The sequence below is a fragment of the Mustela lutreola genome, chromosome 7, assembly GCF_030435805.1.
Source record: "Mustela lutreola isolate mMusLut2 chromosome 7, mMusLut2.pri, whole genome shotgun sequence".
Classification (NCBI taxonomy): domain Eukaryota; kingdom Metazoa; phylum Chordata; class Mammalia; order Carnivora; family Mustelidae; genus Mustela; species Mustela lutreola.
In genome coordinates, this window is record NC_081296.1 from 116,090,434 (window position 1) to 116,111,198 (window position 20,765).

General features: G+C 39.7%; 1 protein-coding gene across 1 annotated transcript in view; it reads right to left on the bottom strand.

The window, feature by feature from the left end:
- Positions 1 to 20,765, bottom strand: part of KCNH5 (potassium voltage-gated channel subfamily H member 5) — a 314,735-nt gene that overhangs the window by 211,931 nt on the left and 82,039 nt on the right. The window contains exon 7 of the mRNA XM_059182266.1: positions 10,659 to 11,085. Coding sequence (XP_059038249.1) covers positions 10,659 to 11,085 — 427 coding nt within the window. The remainder of the gene's footprint in view (positions 1 to 10,658; positions 11,086 to 20,765) is intronic.

Here is a 20,765-nt window from a genome sequence, read left to right on the forward strand (position 1 = left end):
AATGAAGTTTTGAAAATTCAACTCAATCTACGTGAAAATTTTCAATGCAGGTAGATTCAAAAGGTGGAGAGTAAAAAGTGGTGGGAGAAAGGGTTGTTGGTGCTTTCACTAACTATCCTCTTAGAACTTATCATCAGGGGCTTAGAAACTTAAGAGTTGGAGCAGTCCAGTGATAGGAGCCACATTCCCAGAGGGAGACATAGGTGAACTCAGGGCTTTCACAAAGGAATCAGTGACAAAACCTGAAGCGTGCACATTTTCCTAGCATGTATCTTCATCAGAGACCTAACTGGAGTTCATTCAAGAACAGGAAATTCTCATTATAACCATCAAGGCCATCTTCAGTTTCATTCATTCATACAACAAACTGAGATTGAGTATGGCATTAAAAACTGTTCAGAAGCTGAGTATACAGAAGCAAAAAACAGGCAAAGACACTACTTTCATCGAACTTGGCAACAGCCAGACCATGAAGATTTAGAAGGGTAGGGAATCTAGACTTTATATTATGTGTAATGGAAATGGTGTGATCTTATTTACCTTAAATGGACTACAAACACAAAACAGATAATCATATCAAAAAATGGGCAGAAGATAAACAGACACTTCTCCAATGAAGACATACAAGTTGCTATCAGACAAATGAAAAAATGCTCATCATCACTAGCCATCAGGGAGATTCGAATTAAAACCACATTAAGATACCACCTTACACCAGTTAGAATAGCCAAAATTAGCAAGACAGGAAACAATGTGTGTTGGAGAGGATGTGGAGAAAGGGGAACCCTCTTACACTGTTGGTGGGAATGCAAGTTGGTGCAGCCACTTTGGAGAACAGTGTGGAGATTCCTCAAGAAATGAAAAATAGAGCTTCCATATGACCCTGCCATTGCACTATTGGCTATTTGCCCCAAAGATACAGATGTAGTGAAAAGAAGGGCCATCTGTACCCCAATGTTTATAGCACCAATGGCCATGGTCGCCAAACTATGGAAAGAACCAAGATGCCCTTCAACGGACGAATGGATAAGAAGATGTGGTCCATAAACACTATGGAGTATTATGCCTCCATCAGAGAAGATGAATGCCCAACTTTTGTAGCAACATGGACGGGACTGGAAGAGATTATGCTGAGTGAAATAAGTCAAGCAGAGAGTCAATTATCATATGGTTTCACTTATTTGTGGAGCATTACGAATAACATGGAGGACATGGGGAGATGGAGAGGAGAAAGGAGTTGAGGGAAATTGGAAGGGGAGGTGAACCATGAGAGACTATGGACTCTGAAAACAACCTGAGGGTTTTGAAGGGGCGAGGTGTGGGAAGTTGGGGCAGCCAGGTGGTGGGTATTAAGGAGGGCATGTATTGCATGGAGCACTGGGTGTGGTGCAAAAACAATGACTACTGTTAACGCTGAAAAGAAATTTAAAGAAAAAAGGGGGAAAAAGTGCTATTCTAGATAAACCATGACAGACTGTGGACTCTGAGAATCAAACTTAGGATTTTCAATGGGAGGGGGTGAGGGGTTGGGTGAGCCTGGTGATGGGTATTAAGGAGGGCACTTATTGTATGCAGCAGTGGGTATGGTGCATAAACAGTAAATGCTGGAACACTGAAAATAAATAAAATAAAATAAAATAAAATTTAAAAAGGGCTTACTCTCACTTTCTCTGACTTTTTTTTTACTTAGCATAATACTCTTTAGCTCCACCCATCACTTCTGGGTAGAGACTATGGGACAAGAGTGAAAACAGAAGGAACATATAGGAGATTATAGTAAATGTCCTGACCAGTGAGGGTGTCTTGGTCTTCAATGGTAAGCTATAGAAGCAGAGAGAAATAATCAAATGTATTCTGAAGGTAAAGGCAATAAGACTTGTTCTGACAAGATGTAATCAATGAGGAAAAACAGCAATGTAAGATGATTCCTAGGTTTGGGGCCTGAGAAGCAAAGTGAACAGTGCTAACCTTCAACTCTATATAGATTTTATTTTCCCATTATCCTATTGTTTAAAAATCTTGAGAAAAAAGAAAGAAAAAATCTAACTATGCTAGTCTATCCACTCTACAAAATAGTTTGGCAACTTCTTTTAAAAACTAATCATACGGTCAAGATGGCGGAGAAGTAGCAAGCTGAGACTGCTTCAGCTAGCCGGAGATCAGCTAGATAGCTTATCTAAAGATTGCAAACACCTGAAAATCCATCGGCAGATCGAAGAGAAGAAGAACAGCAATTCTGGAAACAGAAAAACAACCACTTTCTGAAAGGTAGGACCGGCGGAGAAGTGAATCCAAAGCGACGGGAAGATAGACCCCGGGGGGAGGGGCCGGCTCCCGGCAAGCGGCGGAGCAACCGCGCACAAAATCAGGACTTTTAAAAGTCTGTTCCGCTGAGGGACATCGCTCCAGAGGCTAAACCGGGGCGAAGCCCACGCGGGGTCAGCGTGGCCTCAGGTCCCGCAGGGTCACAGAAGGATCGGGGGTGTCTGAGTGTCGCAGAGCTTGCGGGTATTGGAACGGGAAAGCTGGCTACAGAGACAGAGCTGACAGTAAGCTCGCAGCTCCGTGTTACCTTGAACCGGTCGCAGGCTCGGTGAGCTCGGAGCGCGGCCGGAGGTCAGGCAGACGGGAGTAACTGGGCGCTGTTCTCTGAGGGCGCACTGAGGAGTGGGGCCCTGGGCTCTCGGCTCCTCCGGGCCGGAGACCAGGAGGCCGCCATTTGTATTCCCGTCCTCCGGAACTCTACGGAAAGCGCTCAGGGAACAAAAGCTCCTGAAAGCAAACCCGAGCGGATTACTCACCCCGGCCCCGGGTAAGGGCGGTGTAATTCCGCCTGGGGCAAAGACACTTGAGAATCACTACACCAGGCCCCTCCCCCAGAAGATCAACAAGAAATCCAGCCGAGACCAAGTTCACCTACCAAGGAGTGCGGTTTCAATACCAAGGAGAGCAGCAGAATTCCAGAGGAGGAGAAAGCCAAGCACGGAACTCATGGCTTTTTTCCTGTGATTTTTTTTAGTCTTGCAGTTAATTTAATTTTTTCTTTTTCATTTTTTTTTTTTCTCGCCTTCGGGTAAAATTTTTTTTTTTTTAACTGTTACCTTTTTCTTTTTTAACGATTTTTTACTAGTTTATCTAATATATATATATTTTTTTTTACATTTTTCTTAGGTGTTTTCTTTTTTAAAAAAAAAAATTCTTTTCTTTTCTTTTCTTTTTTTTTTTTTTTTTTTTTTTTTCTTTTTTCTTTCTTCCTTTTTGAACCTCTTTTTATCCCCTTTCTCCCCACTCACGATTTTGGATCTCTTCTAATTTGGCTAAAGCATATTTTCCTGGGGTTGTTGCCACCCTTTTAGTATTTTACTTGCCCCTTCATTTACTCTTATCTGGACAAAATGACAAGACGTAAAAATTCACCACAAAAAAAAGAACAAGAGGCAGTACCGAAGGCTAGGGACCTAATCAATACAGACATCGGTAATATGTCAGATCTAGAGTTCAGAATGACAATTCTCAAGGTTCTAGCCGGGCTCGAAAAAGGCATGGAAGATATTAGAGAAACCCTCTCGAGAGATATAAAAGCCCTTTCTGGAGAAATAAAAGAACTAAAATCTAACCAAGTTGAAATCAAAAAAGCTATTAATGAGGTGCAATCAAAAATGGAGGCTCTCACGGCTAGGATAAATGAGGCAGAAGAAAGAATTAGTGATATAGAAGACCAAATGACAGAGAATAAAGAAGCTGATCAAAAGAGGGACAAACAGCTACTGGACCACGAGGGGAGAATTCGAGAAATAAGTGACACCATAAGACGAAACAACATTAGAATAATTGGGATTCCAGAAGAAGAAGAAAGTGAGAGGGGAGCAGAAGGTATACTGGAGAGAATTATTGGGGAGAATTTCCCCAATATGGCAAAGGGAACAAGCATCAAAATTCAGGAGGTTCAGAGAATGCCCCTCAAAATCAATAAGAATAGGCCCACACCCCGTCACATAATAGTAAAATTTACAAGTCTCAATGACAAAGAGAAAATCCTGAAAGCAGCCCGGGAAAAGAAGTCTGTAACATACAATGGTAAAAATATTAGATTGGCAGCTGACTTATCCACAGAGACCTGGCAGGCCAGAAAGAGCTGGCATGATATTTTCAGAGCACTAAACGAGAAAAACATGCAGCCAAGAATACTATATCCAGCTAGGCTATCATTGAAAATAGAAGGAGAGATTAAAAGCTTCCAGGACAAACAACAACTGAAAGAATTTGCAAATACCAAACCAGCTCTACAGGAAATATTGAAAGGGGTCCTCTAAGCAAAGAGAGAGCCTACAAGTGGTAGATCAGAAAGGAACAGAGACCATATACAGTAACAGTCACCTTACAGGCAATACAATGGCACTAAATTCATATCTCTCAATAGTTACCCTGAATGTGAATGGGCTAAATGCCCCTGTCAAAAGACACAGGGTATCAGAATGGATAAAAAAACAAAACCCATCTATATGTTGCCTCCAAGAAACACATTTTAAGCCCGAAGACACCTCCAGATTTAAAGTGAGGGGGTGGAAAAGAATTTACCATGCTAATGGACATCAGAAGAAAGCAGGAGTGGCAATCCTTATATCAGATCAATTAGATTTTAAGCCAAAGACTGTAATAAGAGATGAGGAAGGACACTATATCATACTCAAAGGGTCTGTCCAACAAGAAGATTTAACAATTTTAAATATCTATGCCCCCAACGTGGGAGCAGCCAACTATATAAACCAATTAATAACAAAATCAAAGAAACACATAAACAACAATACAATAATAGTAGGGGACTTTAACATTCCCCTCACTGAAATGGACAGGTCATCCAAGCAAAAGATCAGCAAGGAAATAAAGGCCTTAAATGACACACTGGACCAGATGGACATCACAGATATATTCAGAATATTTCATCCCAAAGCAACAGAATACACATTCTTCTCTAGTGCACATGGAACATTCTCCAGAATAGATCACATCCTCGGTCCTAAATCAGGACTCAACCGATATCAAAAGATTGGGATCATTCCCTGCATATTTTCAGACCACAATGCTCTAAAGCTAGAACTCAACCACAAAAGGAAGTTTGGAAAGAACCCAAATACATGGAGACTAAACAGTATCCTTCTAAAGAATGAATGGGTCAACCGGGAAATTAAAGAAGAATTGAAAAAAATCATGGAAACAAATGATAATGAAAATACAACGGTTCAAAATCTGTGGGACACAACAAAGGCAGTCCTGAGAGGAAAATATATAGCGGTACAAGCCTTTCTCAAGAAACAAGAAAGGTCTCAGGTACACAACCTAACCCTACACCTAAAGGAGCTGGAGAAAGAACAAGAAAGAAACCCTAAGCCCAGCAGGAGAAGAGAAATCATAAAGATCAGAGCAGAAATCAATGAAATAGAAACCAAAAAAACAATAGAACAAATCAACGAAACTAGGAGCTGGTTCTTTGAAAGAATTAATAAAATTGATAAACCCCTGGCCCGACTTATCAAAAAGAAAAGAGAAAAGACCCAAATAAATAAAATCATGAATGAAAGAGGAGAGATCACAACTAACACCAAGGAAATACAAACTATTATAAGAACATACTATGAGCAACTCTACGGCAATAAATTTGACAATCTGGAAGAAATGGATGCATTCCTAGAAACATATAAACTACCACAACTGAACCATGAAGAAATAGAAAGCCTGAACAGACCCATAACCAGTAAGGAGATTGAAACAGTCATTAAAAATCTCCAAACAAACAAAAGCCCAGGGCCAGACGGCTTCCCGGGGGAATTCTACCAAACATTTAAAGAAGAACTAATTCCTATTCTCCTGAAACTGTTCCAAAAAATAGAAATGGAAGGAAAACTTCCAAACTCATTTTATGAGGCCAGCATCACCTTGATCCCAAAACCAGACAAGGATCCCACCAAAAAAGAGAGCTATAGACCGATATCCTTGATGAACACAGATGCGAAAATACTCAACAAAATACTAGCCAATCGGATTCAACAGTACATTAAAAAGATTATTCACCACGACCAAGTGGGATTTATTCCAGGGCTGCAAGGTTGGTTCAACATCCGCAAATCAGTCAATGTGATACAACACATCAATAAAAGTAAGAACAAGAACCATATGATACTCTCAATAGATGCTGAAAAAGCATTTGACAAAGTACAACATCCCTTCCTGATCAAAACTCTTCAAAGTGTAGGGATAGAGGGCACATACCTCAATATCATCAAAGCCATCTATGAAAAACCCACCGCAAATATCATTCTCAATGGAGAAAAACTGAAAGCTTTTCCGCTAAGGTCAGGAACACGGCAGGGATGTCCATTATCACCACTGCTATTCAACATCGTACTAGAGGTCCTAGCCTCAGCAATCAGACAACAAAAGGAAATTAAAGGCATCCAAATCGGCAAAGAAGAAGTCAAATTATCACTCTTCGCAGATGATATGATACTATATGTGGAAAACCCAAAAGACTCCACTCCAAAACTGCTAGAACTTATACAGGAATTCAGTAAAGTGTCAGGATATAAAATCAATGCACAGAAATCAGTTGCATTTCTCTACACCAACAGCAAGACAGAAGAAAGAGATATTAAGGAGTCAATCCCATTTACAATTGCATCCAAAACCATAAGATACCTAGGAATAAACCTAACCAAAGAGACACAGAATCTATACTCAGAAAACTATAAAGTACTCATGAAAGAAATTGAGGAAGACACAAAGAAATGGAAAAATGTTCCATGCTCCTGGATTGGAAGAATAAATATTGTGAAAATGTCTATGCTACCTAAAGCAATCTACACATTTAATGCAATTCCTATCAAAGTACCATCCATCTTTTTCAAAGAAATGGAACAAATAATTCTAAAATTTATATGGAACCAGAAAAGACCTCGAATAGCCAAAGGGATATTGAAAAAGAAAGCCAACGTTGGTGGCATCACAATTCCGGACTTCAAGCTCTATTACAAAGCTGTCATCATCAAGACAGCATGGTACTGGCACAAAAACAGACACATAGATCAATGGAACAGAATAGAGAGCCCAGAAATAGACCCTCAACTCTATGGTCAACTAATCTTCGACAAAGCAGGAAAGAATGTCCAATGGAAAAAAGACAGCCTTTTCAATAAATGGTGCTGGGAAAATTGGACAGCCACATGCAGAAAAATGAAATTGGACCATTTCCTTACACCACACACAAAAATAGACTCAAAATGGATGAAGGACCTCAATGTACGAAAGGAATCCATCAAAATCCTTGAGGAGAACACGGGCAGCAACCTCTTCGACCTCTGCCGCAGCAACATCTTCCTAGGAACAACGCAAAAGGCAAGGGAAGCAAGGGAAAAAATGAACTACTGGGATTTCATCAAGATCAAAAGCTTTTGCACAGCAAAGGAAACAGTTAACAAAATCAAAAGACAACTGACAGAATGGGAGAAGATATTTGCAAACGACATATCAGATAAAGGACTAGTGTCCAGAATCTATAAAGAACTTAGCAAACTCAACACCCAAAGAACAAATAATCCAATCAAGAAATGGGCAGAAGACATGAACAGACATTTCTGCAAAGAAGACATCCAGATGGCGAACAGACACATGAAAAAGTGCTCCATATCACTCGGCATCAGGGAAATACAAATCAAAACCACAATGAGATATCACCTCACACCAGTCAGAATGGCTAAAATCAACAAGTCAGGAAATGACAGATGCTGGCGAGGATGCGGAGAAAGGGGAACCCTCCTACACTGTTGGTGGGAATGCAAGCTGGTGCAGCCACTCTGGAAAACAGCATGGAGGTTCCTCAAAATGTTGAAAATAGAACTGCCCTATGACCCAGCAATTGCACTATTGGGTATTTACCCTAAAGATACAAATGTAGTGATCCAAAGGGACACATGCACCCGAATGTTTATAGCAGCAATGTCCACAATAGCCAAACTATGGAAAGAACCTAGATGTCCATCAACAGATGAATGGATCAAGAAGATGTGGTATATATACACAATGGAATACTATGCAGCCATCAAAAGAAATGAAATCTTGCCATTTGCAACAACATGGATGGAACTAGAGCGTATCATGCTTAGCGAAATAAGTCAAGCAGAGAAAGACAACTATCATATGATCTCCCTGATATGAGGAAGTGGTGATGCAACATGGAGGCTTAAGTGGGTAGAAGAATAAATGAAACAAGATGGGATTGGGAGGGAGACAAACCATAAGTGACTCTTAATCTCACAAAACAAACTGAGGGTTGCCGGGGGGAGGGGGTTGGGGAGAAGGGGGTGGGATTATGGACATTGGGGAGGGTATGTGATTTGGTGAGTGCTGTGAAGTGTGTAAACCTGGTGATTCACAGACCTGGGGATAAAAATATATGTATATAAAAAATATATGTTTATAAAAAATAAAAAATTAAAAAAAAAAAAAAAAAAAAAAACTAATCATACATTTATTGTGCATCTCAACAATCTGTTTCCTGGATATTTATCCCAGAAAACAGAGAACTTACATCCAAAGGAAAAAAAAATTGTACACAAATGTTCATGGCAGCTTTCTTTGTAATGGCAAAAACTGGAAACAACCAAAATGGCTTTTAATAGATGAACAGCTGAACAGTGACATATCCAAACCATGAAATACTACTCAGCAATAAAAAGGAATAAACTGTTGATACACTCAACACTTTAGATGGCCTGCAAGGGGTTATACTGAAAGTCAAAAGCCAATTTGAAAAGGTCACATTTTGAATGACTCCATTTGCATAACATTTTCAAAATCAACACTATATAGAAGAGAAAAACAGTAGTTGCCAAGGCTTAAGGATGCTTTGGGGGAAGGAATGGGTATGACTATAAAGGAGTAATACAAGGAAGGAAGGTTTTTGTTGTGATGGAACAACCCTGAATCTTGATTTCAGTGGTAGTTAAAGCAATCAACACATGATAAAGCAACACAAAACTACACACATATATTGTTTTAGTGTCAATGTCGATCACATGCTGGATTGATTATACAGGATATAACTATTAGAAGAAACCAGGTAAAGGGCATAAAGCCTTCTCTATACTATCTTTGCTGCCTCCAGTGAATCAATAATTTCTTCCAAATATTTTTTTTTAACTCTAAGCTCAAGTATAAGGCAAAATGCATTATATAAATACTAAAAGCAGTATAGTAATAAATATCACATCTGATGCAATGTCGTCTTCTGAATTTATAACACACCAATACATTTTACCACGTTGGGTGTGTAGACAGCAGTTTAATTTGTCATCAGGTTCTCTTTGTATGTAGGAACAGAATTCTTCCTAAAAACCTATGAAGCAGACAGCACTTGGCTTTCTCAGTCTACCTCTTTACCTCTAAACAGCCAAGTAGAACCCATGCGTTCTTGTACCTGCACCTGCACAAAGGAATACAGAGAGATGGAAGCCAAACTGCCAATACTCTCGTGCTCCAATATCTATCAAAAACCCTCAACTCCGAAAATGTGAAAACTGCCTTACACTGACCCAAAATATTGACATTTCATGGGCCACCTGACACTCCTAGACTCCTAACATTTTCCCATTGGTGTCAAAATGTAAGCCTCTGTAATGTAGAATCTCAGAAAGGACAGCTCAATCCACAAACCAAAGACCATGACCCAAAGGCTTAACAGGTCCTTATAACACTAGTCATACCTCTAGTACAATGATCTTATGGTTACTCTAGAGATCAGGATTAGGCTTGAATAAATCTCAGTCAACTTGAAGGGGTAAATGATGGTGAAGTTTCCCTCAAAATCTTCTTTTAAAACAGCTTCTTTGATATGTATCTCCTAACATAGGAGATCCTAAGGTTTTGATCTTCTAACATAATCCAACTTCAGTCGGAGTGGACAACACATGTTCTTTGACTCCTTTAGAGAACATTCTACTCCCTTGAACAACATCCAGACATTTAGTACTCAGGTATGCCTGGTAAATAGTGGACACTTTTATCATTGCCCAATGAGCTTGTATTTACTAATCTTTTCATTCTCTCAAAGACATATATACTCAACCTAGAGTGTTTGTAATGAAGACCAGATTTATAAAACTTTTTCTGAGTCTTAATTGTAAAAACCAACATAAAACTGTCCTGAGATCAACACTAGTCAAGAGTTCAGTTACTAACTAAAGTAGTTTCTAAACTATGCATCTCCCATCATATCCCGTCTGCTTTTTCGGAATTTAATACACTGCCAACAAAACCTATGGGATATGCCAGATGCTGCCTTTCTAGATGCTGATCTCTCTGGGAAAGAGCTCTGCCAGATAGAATGCTGTGAACAGAATTAAATCAAAGAGTTCCCATCCTGATTTTTGTATCACTCCATCCACACTGTTTTTCATGTGTTAATATATTCTAAAAAAGTAAAATATATTATTTTGCATTTTTATTTTCTAAGGCTGAATAAAAAATTAAACCAATGCAAGTAATATGGATTAAATGCCTTTCTGAGGACAAAGTAGTTTCATTTTAATCCTGTTAGAGAATGGAGTCTGGAAAACTGCCCACAACAATAATTGTCTAATTTTAAAAAGAAAAAGCAAGATACTTACAGCCAACCATCATCATGGCCACTGAAAACATCTTCTCCACATCTGTGGTAGGAGCTATATTTCCAAATCCTATAGTTGTAAGGCTTGTCATGGTAAAGTAGAGCGAGGACACGTACAGAGAATCCTTGCTGGGTCCTCCTTCCCATATCCCTGCACTGGTGTTATATCGATAAGGAGTCCCAATGCTCAAGGCCAGCTGGTAGAGCCAACTGTCTATTTGGATGGTGTTCGTCACTTCATCGATGACCTCATAGTCCCCAATGCTATACCATATGCAAGCCAGCCAGTGGGCAACCAGTCCAAACACACATACCAGGAGCACGAGAACTGCTGCTCCATACTCCAGGTAATGGTCCAATTTCCTAGCCACGCGGCCCAGTCGCAAGAGCCGCACCACTTTCAAAGAACTGAAGAGACTGCTGATTCCCTAAAGAAAAGAAAAGAAACGACATGACCCTTTCAGAAAAGAAAAGGCTGGGAAACAATTCAATGGTTTACCTTTATGAACCTGATTGCCCATCTATACCCTAAGAACATACACATAATACAGCTCTGATTTTAAGTCAACAAAAATGCTGAAATGGTAAAGAAACTTTTTTTAAAAAGCAGATTGTTCCCACCAAGAAATAAGATATTTCTGAATTATTAAATAAGACAACTTTACATTAGCTAAGGGAGATCCAATCTGTCTTCATAAGTGAAGTATAAAATAGCACAGAGAAAAACCAAAGGAGAAAATTACTCAAATGCAATATAGACAGAGTATAGAAATAGGATGATGAAACCAGGCCTTTTATTATGTCTGCCTATAAAACTTATCCTCTACTCGAAAACATTTATTTTGATTTCTCACTTTATAATAACCATGAGCACCAAACTTCTGAGAAAGGAATCCCAATCTTACTGGCAAGCAAACAGGAAATGTTTCTGGGCATGTGAGGAGAATGAGCAGGGGCCATTGTTGTTTCCACTACCTCTTACCATGACTACTCACGGTCATGCTAAGCACTAAATTTGTAGAGTTCTGAAAAAGTTAAGAGGTGAACATAAAATGGGTACATAATCTACAAAATCCTATCATCCCCTAACAATAGTCACAGAAAAGAGTTCTGTAAGGGAACAGCAGCAAGGTAATTCATATTTTGCTGAGAAGCTTAAATCCAATACAACATTATCCAAATGGAATACAGCCTACACCTTCTTCAAACACTGGAAGTCCCATAGTAATTTTTTTTGGGGGGGGAAGCATAGAATAAGCCATGTGGGGAAAGAGGATAAATTCATTCTTGATGCAGGGAGGGGAGACAGAGTTGTGATCAGGAAGCCTCTCATCAGACCATCACTTCCAAACCTCATGGGGTCATGACCCCTCATGGGGTCATGACTCTGTTATTGCCAATTCTTTCTCCCAATTCTAGCATAACTCCCAATTCTAGCATAACTCACTCTGAGCTTCCTTACAACCAACATAGAGGAATTGGTTGGTTTAATGGGACAGATGTGCCATTAGTAAGACTCTAATTTTGGCATCAAAAGGGTTTTGATAGTTAAGGTGAAATGGTTAAGAATTCATTTGGTTAGGACGCCAGGGTGGGTGGTTGGTTAAGTGCCTGCTATCTGCTCAGGTCATGATCCCAGGGTCCTGGGATCGAGTCCCACTTCAGGCTCTCTGCTCAGCAGGGGAACTGCTCCTCCCTCTGCCTCCTGCTCCCCCTGCTTGTGTTCTCGCTCTCTGACAAATAAATAAAATTTTTTAAAAATGCATTTGGTTATATTATACTCTATATGGTAGCATATGACTGAGATATTTCAAAATAAATATTTGAAAGAGAGAACAAAGAGAAGTAGAAACAAGAGAACTTGTGGAAACAAAAGTAGCAGGAACATTTTGACAGTTTTCTGTCTCAGGCTCAATACCTTAGGTCTGGCTCTATTTCAGTTCCTACCCTCAAATGCTGTGGCATCAATGCAGCCTTAAAATAAATTCTCATTTTGCTTGAACACTTGAGGGGAGAAAACAGATACTGAACTTTAAGCGGTTAAAAAAAGTAGAATTATAAAAATTAAGAAGACGAAATGGCAGAATTCAGTGACACGAGATCTTGAAAGGTAAGAAGATTCAAGACAACTTGGAAGCTTTCAGAAATGGAACCTTGTAATCACGAACAACAAAGACAAAAATAAGCATTTATTAAGCACTTCTATAGGCTAACCTCTGAGTTAGGACCTCGGGGCACTGAAATAAATATGCCTCATTTCTGCTCTAAAGAAACCTGTAGTCCAAATGCACGACAAAATCAAACAGAACTAAATTAAAAAATAAACCTGGTGCTGTTGTGGATGTTGTTGTCTAGTTAGCTTAAAATTTCAAAGGGACTATGATACTTCTGGTAAAGTACTGCACAGAAGGGGCACCTGGGTGCTTCAGTTGGTTTGGCGTCTGATTCTTGATTTCAGGTCATGATCTCAGGGTCATGAGATCAAGCCTCATGTTGAGCCCTACACTGGGCTCCATGCTGTGTGTGAGGACTGCTTAAGAGTCGCTGTCTCCCTCTCCCTCTGCTTCTCCCTGCCTTTCCCTCTCTTTCTCTCTTAACATATACACACAGACACACACACACACAGACACACACACAAACTGCACAGAAGAGTCATTTCTACCTGATTTTTTTTCCCTTTAAAAACAAAGAGAAGGAAAAAAAAAAAAAAAAACAGAGAAAATCGTTATTCTCATTCAAACTAAAAAACAGTCACCACTCTCAACCAGAATGCAGAGAATCAGGACCTACCAGAATTAGGTCCAAATGGTGGGAGGACATGCTCCCCTGATCTCTGACACAAGCCGAGCTCCTCAAAAGGAGCTGGTCTACCCGGAAAGTTACCTGCTCAGGACCCCACTTAATCAAAAAGCACCATTCTTATGGCCATGTCCAACACTACTTCAACATTACAAAATATTTTGTAAGCACTATAAACTCTGTCACAGGTTCTGTGAACCACTCCCTTCTGGGTTTTACCAACCCTCCAACTAACATCTCTTTCAAAATCGTTTTCTAGGGATACCCTCTCCATGCTTCTGTGATGTGTTAGGGTTCTCATCATGATTATCCTCAGCCCATATGCCTGATTCAACCGACTTCTATACCTGGAATTCACCAGTCTACTTCATAGCACAAAACCATCTCCTGACTTACTGATACAGAAGCCAAACACGCCCTACATATCTCTGTTTAAATATCTCACAGGTGTTCAAAAGGTAACTGGTCCCAAAGGGAATCCCTTGCTCCTACTGAATGAGTTCTCTATCCCCTACTCTTGTGAGTGACATTGTTACCTGCCCCAACCCCCAGACGTAGGGCTGAGCCTACTGCCATGTCCAGCTGACTATCAAGGGTTATCAAAGGATGTAAGTAAGTGCTCAAAATACATCTACTTAGTAAATCTCTCAAAAATTACCCTTCTTTCCTATTCCCAAGGCCTTGTTCTGATCATGACCTCATGTTTTTTCTTAGCTACACTAAAAACTTCTCCATCAGCCACCTTAGCTCTGTTCCTACTTCCTTTAATTCACAGATCACACTATACAGGCTACGAGTCTGATGTATATTTAAATCATATCTATTTATTACTGTGGCTCTCCAATTTTTACTGTTACCTCATACCTATAGGCTTAAGTATTAACTCCTCACTATGACATGCAAAGTCCTTCAGAATCTATTGTCTGCCCATCTGGTCAGCATCTCTCCCACCAATTCCTCCACCTGCCTTCTATGCTCCAGCTACACTCAGCTACACGTAGTTCCCAGAGGCCCATCTGTTTCATGTCACATAGTTGCTCCTTCTTCTTTAAGGGTTTGTCCCTCCCACTCTCTTGGTGGCTAGCATCTTAATGACAGTATATGATAAACACTGTCTCCTCTGTGTGCATTTCCCCGACATCTCCACCGTCTCCCACCATCTTCATTGACATACCTTTATCTCCTCCACCGTGAGAGTTAAGAGTTCTTCCTTTATGTCATCATATACTCTTTGCACATTTCTATCACAACAAGTACCACAAAACACCTTATTACAGATCTAGCTTGCATGCATGACATTTTAGGAAACTCTAGACCCCTTGAAGAATATATCTAGTGTCAATTACAAAGCTCTGTCGATGGTAATATGCTCAGCAGTCAATACAGTCAATGAATGTATGAAAAGACTTACACAACACAAGAAAATGTGGATGGAGTAAATTTAGGGAGGGATAATTAATAATAGACACGATGTGATTTAATAGTAAATTATAGGCAACAAAACAGGCAATGTAACTTTGAGTTACATTAATAAAGACATGGCAAGGAGTAGGAAAAAGAAATTCTCCTTAATCTCTAATGACCACCACAAGTGAAGGAGATACATAATATATATTAGGCAGAGGACTGCCAAAAAAAAGGAACTCAGAAGAATACCATACTGGGAAATATGGAAGGAAATGGAAAAAAGGAGACTGGGCATTATAACCGTGTTCAAATACACAGGGCCCTGATGAGGGTTAAACTCATTCTGCATAATCCTCAAGAGGTAACCTGAATCATAGCTGGAGATAAAGGAATAGAAGGACACAATAAAGATTTTATCAAGCCTGTACCACACACTTCCACACAATAAACCAACCAGAAAGCAAGATCAATCATTGCTACTTAGAAAAGAAAATCACAATAATATTGAACACTTACTACAGCCCAGCTACTGTTCTAATTGCCTTATATGCATTAGCTAATTTAATCTCCAACACAATCTGACTTGGTAGGTATCATTATTAAAACATAGCCTAGGGGCACCTGGGTGGTTCAGTCAGTTAAGTGGCTTACTTTTTGGTTTTGGCTCAGGTCATGATCTCAGGGCCATGAGATTCAGCCCCTAGGTCGGGCTCCAGGCTCAGCAGGGAGTCTGCTCAGGATTCTCTCTCTCCCTCTGCCCCCCAACACCCAACTTGTATGTTTGCATGTACCCTCTCTAAATAAATAAATAAATCTTTTAAAATTTTTAATTAAAAAAAAAACATAGCCCAGAAAGGTTAAGCAATTTGACTAAGTTCATATGGCTATTAAGAGAGGATGAGATTTGGGGTGCCTGGGTGGCTCAGTGGGTTAAAGCCTCTGCCTTCAGCTCAGGGCATGATCCCGGGGTCCTGGGATCGAGCCCCACATCGGGCTCTCTGCTGAACGGGGAGCCTGCTTCCTCTTCTCTCTCTCTCTCTGCCTGCCTCTCTGCCTACTTGTGATCTTTCAAATAAATAAATAAATAATCTTTAAAAAAAAAAAAAAGAGAGAGAGAGAGGCTGAGATTCAAGCAGTCTGGCTCCAGACTCCCTGCTTCTAAGCACCTCACTATCTGACCTCAGTCTGAAACTCTGTATTATACCTAGAGTACAATGTGTAATTTAAGTACATTCGTACCTGCAATACTAGCTTATATGTGGCCATTCTCTACATGACTGAATAAAGGAGATGAAACACCTTGCCACCATCTTCTCCCCACCCAGGCACAGCTGTGGCCCACTGCAGGGTTATGTGGAGGCCCTAGAACTCTATAGAGTCTGCAACTCTCTAATATGGACAAATTCACTGCATCCCCACAACAGCAGGATTCCTATATCCATTGTTCATACGAGGACACCAAAGCTCCGATGTAGTAAATGACTTGTCCAAAGTCAGAGAGCTAGGAATGAATGGAAGCATCACTCAGACCTAGTACCTCAGATTCTTAGTGCATTTCATATAACCACCAATGGCTGTGCAGTCTTCCTGTCCTTATCCCCAACGATCCGTGCCATATTCACCTTTCTAATACACAGTACCCTCCAGGGACTCATCACAGGTATCACATTAACCACAGTATCCACTGTAGGCCTTCAAGGTTCCCAGGCCCACCTCCACCTGCGCTGCCAAGATGTTTCCCACCAGGCCTCTACACAGCAATAGTGTTCAGGTCAAACCAAACTCCTGTTTGCTCCCAAAGACAACCCCAAAATTTCACCTTTGAATCTGTCCAGAGTGTTCCCTTCAACTTCTTATAAAATCAGAAACTGTTAATCAAAGTGAATAATGTGCAAATAGGCAAGTCTGCTTTATTTGGAAAGTTGTTTTAACTTTCTCTTTCTCCACTGTTTTGTATCAAAGGAAATTTAACGCCATCATTATAACCAAAACTCAAAGTGAAACGACTTGCTTTTAAAATGTGATAGAATAATAACTACTCTTCAACAAAGCAGGAAGGGATAGCCAATGGAAAAAAAGACCCAAAGAAACTGATGAAATACTTAAAACTTGAAATAATGTAAATGTCCTTCTCCAGTGTAAGCAGTAAATACATAACCACACATTCACTCAATGGAATGTTACCCAACAATAAATGAGAACAGACTATCTACATACAACCATACAACCACAAGAATGAATCTAAAAAGAATCATATTGAGCAAAACAGACCAGATACAAAAGATTATGTACTATATGATTTCCTGTATAAAAAGTGTAAAAACAGGTGGAACTCTTCTATGGAATTAGAAGTCAAGATAGTGGATCCCTTAATTAGGGGAGGAGTAGTGACTACGAGGGGCATGAGGAGGATCATGGGGTTCTGGAAACATTGTTTGTTTGGTTTTGGGGGGGGGTTAAGATTTTATTTATTTATTTGACAGAGAGAGACACATGTAGGCAGAGAGGCAGGCAGAGAGAAAGGGGAGGAAGCAGTGCCATACCAGTATGAGTGCCATACTTAAAATTGTCATTTTAAGTATGTTATGTTCTGGAAAATCCAGCAGTCACTGCTGTGTTGTTAACATGTCATCACAGTACGTGATTCAGATTAAGGATTTCTTCTGCATCACAAGATTTTTTTGAGGAGGGGGAGTCATATTCAACATTGTATTCAAATTAGAGGCTTTCCTTATTTATGACTCACTCTCACCTTTAGAGTGGGTCACAACTGCATTTAATTCCTTGTTTAAATTTGAATTTCACGCATGGAATAATACTGGACACTTCTGAAGGCCAATCCTCAAAAAGTGCCCTCCTTCTGAACTACCACCTTTTTGATAACAACATCTTGATTCCGTACTTTCTACCAGTTCTATCTGCTCACTCATTGTCTGCTTTATTTCACTGCACACTTTCCAGTACTCCTCTGGGGCCCACCAGTTTTCTGCCTCCATCCCCACCTCTGAGCTCTTAGCATACAAATCCCTGGGGTCGCACAGGTGGAAGAGAACATCAAACACATGAAATGTAAGAGAGAACACAGCAAGGCTAATGGAGAACCTTCAGTCCTCAGCCTTCTACTTTTCCAGCTAATTTCCTTACTTGACAAGCCCCTCAGGCCACAAGAGCACAACAAACAATATCCAGGAGACATCTCTGAGTTCTCAGCTCCTGCTATTTTTTTTTTTAATTTTTTATTTTTTATAAACATATATTTTTTATATACATATATTTTTATCCTGCTATTTTTAATGGATTCCCACATTAAAGAGATGTGGGATGCTATTAGCATAAAGACAATGTATTTCAAAGATAAAGCCATTTAAAACACAAATCGATGCTCTCATTGCAGCATCACTAATGACAGCAGGCAAATGGCTGAGCTAATATTTTCTCCTACTTTCTTTCCTTCTTGCTCTATAAAGAGAAAAGGGATGAGCCAAGAACTTTCTTATCCAAGGATACATGACAAACAAGTGGGAGTGACAACAGAAACATGGCTTTGTTACACCCAGTGCACAGTGTTTCACCTACATCTTGCATTCCCACACACAGGATGTTGTGGTAGATTGTTTGCAAGGAGAAAAAAAGAAGACTATGGTTATTTTCCTTCCTGTATCCACATCCTTTGGCGATGTGACTTTGCAACTCCTACCTTTAAGAGATTAGATCTATTTCCCCAACCCTTGAGTCTGAGCTGGCCTTAGGACTTGCTTTGGCCAACAGCACGTGGCATAAGTGACATTGTGTCAGTTCTAAGCCTAGACCTCAAAAAGGATAGCACCTCTACTCACAGTCTTGGAAGCCAGTCTACTGGCTATGGGAAGAAGACCTATAAGGCTTTCAAATAATGAGAAACCAAAGCAGCAGCCCTCTGAGTCATCCATTTGAGCCATCCCAGATTTGTCAGCTACCAAGCAACTCGGCAATCTACCACAAATGCATGGGTAAACATAGTTGAGATAAGTTAAACCTAGCCCAAGTTATCAGAACCAATTAATGACGTCAAAGACTTGTGAGTTTTAAAGAAATGGTGGTTGTTATATCCACAAAGTTCTGGAGTAGTTTTTGATGCAGGGAGAAAAGCTAACTGATACAAATGTGGGGAAAACACGTGTGTTTTATGTACGTAGAATTTCAGACTTGGTATGACAACACTGGGGACAACATATATACCTACTAGATAGAAAGGTCCCATTTTAACAAGATTATCCAATATAGGTAAGATATGGATATGTAAAATAAAGTTTAATATACAAATGCTAGATATTATGTATCTTTTATATTGGGAAATGTGTTACTACTTTGCTTTAAATAGATTCGTGCCAATGACTATTCCATGAAAATAGAGAATTCAAAGTTATTACTTCACATATTTCCTAAACATTTTTCAAATCCAACCTCACCTAAAATTTTCCCATCCTCTAGGTAACTTTATTACCCATGTAGATGAAACTTCCAATACCTTGACTTCACAGTTTCTTTACCAATTCCTCTCCAATAATCTTTCCACTTTTCCTCAGACACCCAATCATATGATCATAATCTGAAATTTGTCATATCCTAAACATTTTTCCAGCTCTGAAGTCTTGAACTCAACCACTCAGTTATCTGACCACTTCCTCTTCTCTGATGAGCTAACTGGTTCAATTACAATGCAATGGTAGTTCAACCTTATTGAAACTCCAGTCCACCAACAGACCTACTTTTTATCAGACTGTCAACTCTCTCCATTCTCCACTCTCTTCTTTATGTAGCCGCATAATGGCAATAACACTATACACCCTTACACCCTGAATTCCTTAACATCTCTGTCTCTTCATTATAACTTCTATCAAAATCCAAATCCTAGCTCAATTATCAGCTTTCTTCATGCCTGTGTTAACTGTCAAGAAAGTCATAATCTTGAACATAGAACAGGGCAGATTGGTTCCAGTATAAACTCATTATCATTAATCTCAAACCATCTCACAACTACCTAATAGTTTTACTGCTTTTCTTATGAATTAATGCCCTCACTATTTTTCCAACTTCCTCTACTCTGCTCAAAATCCTGACCATTCCCCTCTTTAACTACATTCTTCCCATAGACATTTAAACATCTCATGTGTCTCTCACTGAAAGATGATAGATAGATAGATAGATAGATAGATAGAGTTTGCAAGAAACTTGCAAGAAACTGCACGCTCCCATTGCAGACCATGTCCCTGGTCCTCCTTTAATATCTGAGCAAATGTCAGCATTAGCCATTTGATTAAGCAAAGCAGAAACCGAGAAGTATTCTTGTCACCCCTCTGACATCTCTGACCCCAATATATCTTAAAATCCTAATCATCTTAGCTCCTAAATATCTCTCAGATTTATCCATTTCTCCCCATCTCCACTGTCACCACCTAAGACCATGCTACTAGCATCTGTCTCCTGGATCCACAGATGTTTCTTAATAAGTTTCAAGACATTTATTTGACCCCAACCAATGTGCTCTAAACACTATATGAGTTACCTTCCAAAATCACCCCCAGTTTAAAATTACATGATGGCCTCCCATTGTTCTAAAAACTGTTTTGGTTTACACAGACCTGCATGGTGTGACCCCTGTCTACCACTCTAACCTCATCCTTCAACACTCTTAAGCTCACTCTTCATCAACCTTCAGCTTTTGGAAATGCCCTGCTCCCTCAAACAAAGGGTTTATGCACCTGCTAAACTTTCATGCTCTCTGTCCTTAGCTTAGCTACATCTATTCATATTCAGATCTCAGGTCAGTCATTGCTTCTTCAAGGAAACTTTCCTGTCCGGGCTACATCAGGTCATTTCATTATATAATCTCAAAGGACCATGTACATTCTCTTTATGACAT